The 7,985-nt window shown below is 36.7% G+C and overlaps 1 protein-coding gene across 4 annotated transcripts; it reads right to left on the bottom strand.

Moving 5' to 3' along the window:
• Window positions 1–380: 380 nt before the first annotated feature.
• LOC113698654 (mitogen-activated protein kinase kinase kinase 3) lies at window positions 381–5,710 on the bottom strand. Of its 4 annotated transcripts, none has more exons than XR_011817882.1 (11): window positions 5,107–5,709; window positions 3,985–4,299; window positions 3,612–3,699; window positions 3,389–3,451; window positions 3,051–3,211; window positions 2,890–2,965; window positions 2,322–2,381; window positions 2,035–2,142; window positions 1,705–1,941; window positions 1,021–1,265; window positions 381–927 (listed from the first exon to the last, which is right to left on the bottom strand). XR_011817882.1 is itself a non-coding variant. In XM_027218536.2 (11 exons), exons 1-11 carry the CDS (start codon window positions 5,583–5,585, stop codon window positions 666–668), a joined length of 1,947 nt encoding a protein of 648 aa, XP_027074337.1. In that variant the 5' UTR covers window positions 5,586–5,706; the 3' UTR covers window positions 381–665. The 4 variants fall into 4 exon arrangements, 3 of the variants coding, with proteins under 3 accessions (XP_027074337.1, XP_071914272.1, XP_027074341.1); XM_027218536.2 differs by having other exon boundaries at window positions 1,021–1,118; window positions 5,107–5,706; XM_027218540.2 differs by lacking the exon at window positions 381–927 and adding an exon at window positions 1,361–1,403 and having other exon boundaries at window positions 1,074–1,265.
• Window positions 5,711–7,985: the final 2,275 nt, after the last annotated feature.

Genomic DNA, 7,985 nt, shown 5'->3' with positions numbered 1-7,985 from the left:
TGCCAGAACCCAGCTCATGGAATCCTATTGACATCCTTATCCAAAAGATGCAAACAACTGTGTCATTGCAGAAATTGCCCTGGTTAGAAACAAGAGGATCTGAGTGCAATTTACAACTGTGCTACTCCGGTTTGATTTGGTTCAGTTCATTTGCTTTTGTTTTTCTTTCTGTTTTCGCCCCTGAAATTTACATTAAGGACCTAATGGGCCAAGGCTCTAGAATGGCCTGACGATAAATTGAGCTACACATAAAAAAGGCAAAGAAAGTATCCATCTCTCATTCTGACCCTAGGATGAAAACTATGTCAAAAGGATCCATACAAGAAATTTCAGCCAGCAGTTTAATATGGCTCGAGAGATCGAGGAATATACAACAGAGATTAAACACTATAGCGCCCTTTTATTTACATTGTATTCAAGAACAAAAGATTGTTGAATCATATCACTATCCCCACCCTGCAGACGAAAGGTCCTGGCACCCCAATATATGTTCTTTAACTTTGCTATCAGTGATAGAGATACAAACAACTCCCAAAACTACAATTCTCTCATTCCACTAACCAATTCATATGAGAGACTCCCCAACCTCTTCCCTTTCCAAGACGCACATTCTTGACTGCATCGGGCATGCTTAGGAAGGCAAAAGTCTCTGGTTGCGCGCAATTCTACAAAATCGGTCGCGTTCTTATCGTTCTACCAGGTGTCTGAGCTCTAAATTGCGGGGCTTCATTCCATGGCTCAAGAATGTTTCTTGAGTTAGGCCTCATGGGGAACATCGAGTAATCGTTTGATGTATATGTGCTTTGACCAGCAAAAGCATAAGATGGGTGTGTAGGAGAAAGAAAACCCCTATACGATCCACCATGTTGGCGTAATGGACTTGAACATGGAGATACTGGTAAGGATGTTATTGTTCTTGCATTTTCCCTATGGACATCAGAAAAATAAATGTTATTCAGACATTAAACTTCATCGGAAAGGGACTAAATAGCATGACATTCCAGTACAGCAGTGAGGTACCTTGGGCTGATATTTCCTCTTGAGACAGTGAGAACTTGTCTTGATGTATAATCTTCAGGACCAATATTGCTTCGGCTTCCACGCAATTCAAGGGCAGTCTGATTTCAAAAGAAAAATGGAGCACTTAGCGAAAGACTGATGATTGTCTTATTAGACAGAAAAGACAGAAGATGACACGAGTTTGGAGCAATAACACCTTTCAAACTCTCGACGAGATATAAACACATATTTTACTCCTCGAGCGTCTGACATATGATCAAATGCTGAGTAACTAAAATATGTCGGAAAAGCCTGAACAAGAATATTTAAAAACTGACAAGCATTGAAGGGAAAATACAACCAGGGAGCTTATCTTATCATCACTCTCAGTATAATCCACCCTACTGTTAGACCACAAATCGAGCATTCCATGGATCAGGGCATCAAGATGGAGTACAATCAACAAACAGTGGGAAAAAAATTCCGCTGGACATGTACTTCGACAACCAGCACATCTACTAGTTGGACATTTAAAATGGAACTTTATTTTGCCTCAAACTACTCTCTTTAACCACTACCAAGATCTTGTCAACATGGCTCAGAAAAACTATTATGGATATTTTAGCAAAATAAATAAATTAATTAATGTGTGAAAATTTGAATTGAATAACTTAACAACGTCAATAAGCAATCTGAAGTGGTTACCGGAGTGCGGCTTCCATCAAAGGCCTGAGGAAAGGCTTGCTTAGTTATGTTCACATTTGAAACTCTAGGTATAGCTTGATCTCTAACAAAAGGGTGCTCTAATAGTTGTACAGCTGTGGGACGTTGACTGGGTTCCCGCTGCAAGCATGACCTTATGAAACTTTTTGCATCATTAGACAGATGATCTGGAATTTCTGGCATATCTTTGCTGTTTCCAATTTTAAATATTGCAGCTACCTGTTAAATAAATAACACGAAAACCTCTTAGCCTATGACAACTAAAGTAAAACAACTTGACCAAGATATATCTAAACAAGTCAAGTGCCGCACCCCTTCATATTGGCTCCAAGGTGGTTTTGATGTGGCCATTTCAAGAACTGTACATCCTAAGCTCCAAATGTCAACTGCAAGGCTGTAACCATTTATATTCATAACAACCTGAAATTATGCAAAATCATACGTCAAGAACTCTTGACAAATTCTTGCTGATAAGAAATAACGCAGCAGAGAAGGAAGGCAGAAAATGTTATATGAAGTTATGGATTCCACAAGATAAATCCACAGTGAAATCACTGTGTTCTGGAGGAAGGAGGAGCAGTAGAAGTAGAGCAGGTTACCTCAGGTGCCATCCAGTAAGGACTTCCTTTGAAGGACAACATCGAAGAAGCAGACGTTATCTGCTTGAAAGTAACACAGAATTAGGGGATATATCAAGTAATCGAGGTAATAGAAATATGGTCCCATTATAGTTGGTTATCATTATGAACATTGTTACTCCCATGTTCATCATTCTGTTGCTCACTTTATACTTTTAATTGGCATTCTAAAAATGCTTTTTGTGGTTTTGCAGAGAATGAACGCAAAGATATTAAATATAAAAATGGAATGTTTAATAAGATGTTCCTAATGGCAAAGAGTTTTTAGATTAATTTTTTCACTAAAAAAGTGTTTCTTGTCTCTATTGACTGCTTGTTTTCAGCTGTACATCTTTTCTTTACAGGACAAGAAGTAAATTAGATATCGCTCATTTATATAGTATACCATCAATTCCAAAGATGTTTACACGCTTATACCAGTCAATAGAGTCAACCATAATTTCAACTTGCTAAACTGGTTTACAGCAAGGTGTCCAATTAGCTGAGCTTGCATACAAGTATTTAGTCGAAAAACAACGGTAAAACTTACATGTTTGGCCATGCCAAAATCTGCAAGCTTAACATCACCATTAGGATCTACTAATATGTTCGCCCCTTTAATATCTCTGCAAAAAAGATGGACCCTTCAACAAAGCTGGAATTTCAAGCATGGTGTACAGACAAGCAATATTGAGGCAGAAATTGAATCACCTGTGCACTGTATTTCTTCCATGCAGATAGGCAAGTCCAGAAAGGATTTGCCTAACATAGTTCTGAATAACAGGCTCCCTGAATGGTCCATATTCCTGCAGTAATTTGTGGATGGAACCCCCAGAGACATACTCCAAGTAAACTGACAATGTTTCTTCACCCTAAAGAAAAGTAAATTTGAGTCACTGCATGCTACATTTTGACAGCCATAATATTAGCATTGAGCAAAAGAACAGGCACATTGAGAAAAGACTGTTAATACAGTTACATGTGCAAGTAAGCACCCAGAATCAAATCTCGAAGTTATTGGATATGAAGCGAAAGATACTTATTCATACCAACTCACTTCCAATATATTGGACAATGTTTGGATGCGAAAGTTGACTCAGCAACATGATCTCCTGTTGAAAGGGTTAAATTCATCAGTGATTCCAAATATCATCAGGGAAGCAAACACAAGATACAAAAGGAACTTTGACCAAAGCAATGTAATGTGGAATCTGCAGTCCTATGGGATTACAGTAGCTGGAAAATAATTACTTAAAACAAATTAATTGGCACCTGGTTTAATTGCTTGAGACATTCTTTTGATGACTGATCGTCAGCAACAACTCGCACTTCTTTTATTGCACACATTTGCCCATTCTCACTGTAAGTTTCACCAAAAGGCACAAGTCAACTACCATTTGACCACACAAATCATTTCAATTATTCAATAGTTATACTGATCATTTTCAAGCTTTTTGATATACAAGCGTATATAGCCCATGTTCATAGGAAAAAACGCAACAGTAGTCTAACTTCCAACTGAATGCAAATTTAAAGCTCCCATCTTTACTCATTCCTAATATTTTCCAAGGAAAAAATAAAAGGTCAAAATGAACATGAATAAATCTTGTCCTTGTTAATCATATCATCAGTGGAGCTTCATTACCTATTAAATCCAACATAAACATGCCCAAAAGTGCCTCTTCCAAGAAGTCTTCCTTTCTTCCATTTTGACAAGTTATTACTTGAGCATTCAGTCACTCCAGAAGTTCTTGGCATTGGCAATGCAGAAGGACTAGTTGGAGAACCAGGTGGAAGTGGCAGCCGGTGACATTCACCCCTCCCATCTTCCAGTCTGCCTGTGGGCGAATCCAAACTTAAACCGGAAAGTCGTGGATGAAGAGGTGATGTGGTGGTAGTGCCTCCCCTTGATGCAGGGCCCGGACTGGGTAGCTGACTTAACTTTCCATCCCCTTGTCCTCTAGAATGAAACACAAGCGTGGAACAACTAAGCTCAGGTAGCAGTAGAAAATATTGCTCAGACAACTGTTTGTGAGTTTTTAGCACTATATTGCTCTCCTTAAAACTGATCATGTTGATAATATCAACCTGTGCTATAGAAGGAGGACTTGTTGAAGTTTTGAGTTCTTCTCCAAAGGCGTGAAATTATGCAGATAAAAATCTAAGAGGAAAATTATACCGAGTAGTTGAAACAAAAATCAGCAAAATCAGCAGGCCAAGAAAACAACGAAAATCACCGAAAATCCAACCAATAATCTAAAAACAAGATATTGAAAAACAATGGCAATCTCAGCCTGCTTCAACCTTCCTCTCACCCAAGGTCAACGCCTTAGGCCGCAAAAGAGAGAGAACCAAGTTAAAATTTAGCTGAGATTATTATTCCATAACTTTCATCTGTATCAAAAAGCAATAAAATTGATTAACCAAAAAACTAAAAAAAAAAAAAATCTAAAAACAGAAAATTCCTAGTACTGAATAATTATCCTCTGCTTTTTCCCCCTCTCATTTGACCGAGGTCCCAACATAAAATTCCATCCTCTGATAATTAAACACAATCAAGACCCTCAGAATCACTTCTGAACCTAAAATCGCTGGACTAAAATTGGATTTTGACCAATAAATTCCTAGTACTGAATAACAATCAACGAAAAAAAAGAGCAACCGAAAACTCCAATAATGTTTTCAGAGAAAACGCCTTATGAACAATACCAACAAAATAGAAAAGAAAAAACAAAAACCAAAAATCAAATCTTTTTCATTCTCCTACCTGAAAAAAGCCATTTGACCATGATCAAGATTGGAGTGATCATCAGAGGAGGCAGATGAGCTAACACTAGAACCAGAAAGAGAGGCAGATCCCAATCCCGAACCCAATCCAACCACCCCACCAACACCACCACCATGACTCTGATCATTTGAAGAAACTGATGGTCGTGGAAGCGGATAAACTCTATCCAAAGATGAAGATGAATCAAACCCAGAAAACCCAGATGCGCCACCACCAAAATCAGGGCTTTTTCTCGGAGAAGTTCTTGCAAAATCTATCCCAGAAACCTCATCAAAACTCCTGGGCCTATTATCCTTGCTGCTAGGACTATTATTACTGCCTTGATCCTTTGTTCTCCCAACCCTTCTCTTGTCATTCTTGATTGAAGTTGCTTTGTTGTTGCTGCTGCCTGAAGAATTCTGTGAATTGTTTTGTGGGTCTTTGGATTTTGTGGATTTTCTCCCCCACCAAGCAGGCATTTTTCTTCCCCTTTCTCTTGAAAAAAAAGAAAATGGAAAACCTCACTACCAGAAGAAGCAGAGTAGTGAATCTATAATAACTCTTCAATATCTCTATATATATATAGTATTTTATTTATTTATACCTTTTCAAGTATTATATTTATATTTACATATATAGAAATTAGTTTAGTGGAGTAGAAGAAGAAAAGTTGAAGAAGAAAAGAAAAGGGCCTTATGGAAGAGTGACGGTGAAATTGAGAGAGAAAAGTGTGTGAGTGTGTGTGAAAACTGAGGGGTGTGGGGCTCTGGTGGGGCAAGCCAATGGGAAGGCCACAGTGAGGAACAGCTCAGCAAGTTAGGGACGGCAGGCGGTGGTTGGATGAGCGAGGGGGAGGCTGACGTGGCTTTTTCCTAGAGAGAAAGGATATTAGTAGTAATAGTTTTTGGGTTTTTCTTTTGATAAGTATTTAATAACTATGGTGGTGTGGGTTATGTTAGGTCATTTTCATTTCCCTTTTTCTTTGAGAATTTTCATTTTTTTATCTAGAAAAAAAATGCTCTAGAAAAACTAGAAAGTACCTTTTCTTGTCTTTTGTTAAAAAAGTCTGAAAAATACGAGAGCGTCAGCATACACGTTAAAAATAATTTTATGTTCCCTGAATGATATATTTCCCAAAAATACTCTTTTAAAAAATTTACGACTTACATCTTTCAATTACATTTTTATTAATACAAAGAACTATCCACAAAAGTACTCTACAAATGATTTTACTTATTTTGTAGCATAAGTTAAATACAATCATTTCAAAGCACACATTTAAATTGCTCTTTTCAAGAGCCCTCTTAATTCTTAGGAAATACAGTAATAAATTATATATCTTTTATCAAAATTCTTTTTTTTTTCCTCCAGAGCAATGCTTCTTTTGAAAACATTCATAAATAATTATACAATTTCCTTGCGTTATAGGGTTTCAATAATCCTCTTCACATCCAATGAAGCAAAAGATTGAACCATTCAATAAAAAAAAAAAAAACCCATTTATTCGTAAGCTTGCTAAATATATAAATAAATTCGAAAACAAAAGTTACAGTACAAACTACAAAGAACAACAACATGATGAAGAGGCAAGTGTTTTTTTGTGCAGTAGTTCGCGTGCTTGTGCTGCCTCACTCACCTTTTACGCGTATTTGTCAATTTTTGAAGTACTGACAAGAGAAAAAGAGAAATTGGGATGTGATGGCGAGTACCGACCTAGTAAAAGTAGTGAGGGGGGGTGGGGGTCACGTGTGGAATCGGCATTAGCGAAGTGTAAATTCAGATGCATCAAATGGAAGGGACGGATTCCGACTCCATGCGTTCATTCACAAACAACTGTTTTTTTCTTTTTTGGTGTTTTTCTTTTGGTTTATTGGTAATGAGAACTGTTTATTAGCACAAAAGTAGTAGGTAGGTATGTCTATCTATGACAAAGCAGCTTTAGAATGTTAATCTTATGTTAGTTGCTTGATGACCACAAATCCAAAATGGAACGTTTCGGCATGAAATAATTTTTTGTACGCTGTCACCGTAAAGACTTGTTATGCGAGCGCGTTTAATTGTTTAAGTATATTACACGTGTATATGAAAAATCAAGCAGATCCCGTGTAACAAAAAACTTTTCGATTTGTAAATCCGGAGTTCGAAATCTTATATATGAAAAAAAAAAAAAGAAGTATAACAAACAAAAATTTAACCGGTCGCCTTGTCACTTACGCTTTTTGACTAATATATTTTTATACTTTTATCATATTTTTCTACATATTTATATATATATATTCATCACAACAAAATATTACAATAAATATTAAAAACAGAGAATTTCTTTAAATAACTTTATCCCTACAAAGTACAAACTACCACCTTGTAGTGGTTTGGGTGCCAAAAATTTTGTCAATTATGGCAGGAAACTTTTTGTAATAAGTGAAAGTGGCTTTTTCTGGGATTATATGATTGCCTCCTGATGCAAAAGTCAGTAATCAGAAACCAAAGAAGAATGAACAGAATCTGCATTGGCCGCTGCGCTTCCAATCCCATGCAGTCCCAATGCGGATGAAGGTCTGTTTTGTCTCTGCAGAGAAGAGGAGCTTCTAACAACAAAACAATAGTATATAAATTTGTGTCAAGTAGGCTGCTGGGACCATACAGTTTGCAGGCATGCATGAGGGGTTCCTTTTTTTTTTTTTTTCAATATAGTCGAAATATGTTTAATTTTTTAATTTTGTTCTTATGATCCTGCTCAAATTGGTAGAGACAAAAATTAGCTGTTTTTGGGAGGTATTTTTGAAAAACTTTGCTGTAGCAGAGAGTTTTTAGAGTATATTTTGGAATATTTTTAGAAAATATTTTGGGATATTTAAGAGTAGAAGAGTTTCTAAAAT

This window comes from Coffea arabica, chromosome 7c (assembly GCF_036785885.1).
Source record: "Coffea arabica cultivar ET-39 chromosome 7c, Coffea Arabica ET-39 HiFi, whole genome shotgun sequence".
Lineage (NCBI taxonomy): Eukaryota > Viridiplantae > Streptophyta > Magnoliopsida > Gentianales > Rubiaceae > Coffea > Coffea arabica.
The sequence above is the reverse complement of the archived record's forward strand: the minus strand, read 5'-3'. Positions and strand labels throughout refer to the sequence as shown.

Coding starts and splice junctions, on each gene's coding strand:
- LOC113698654 (XM_027218536.2), bottom strand. CDS start 5,585: ATGCCTGCTTGGTGGGGGAGAAAATCCACAAAATCCAAAGACCCACAA. Junction 2,382..2,889: donor ATTTTGGCATGGCCAAACAT/GTAAGTTTTACC, acceptor ACTTTCAAGCAG/ATAACGTCTGCTTCTTCGAT. Junction 928..1,020: donor AGAGGAAATATCAGCCCAAG/GTACCTCACTGC, acceptor TGATGTCCATAG/GGAAAATGCAAGAACAATAA.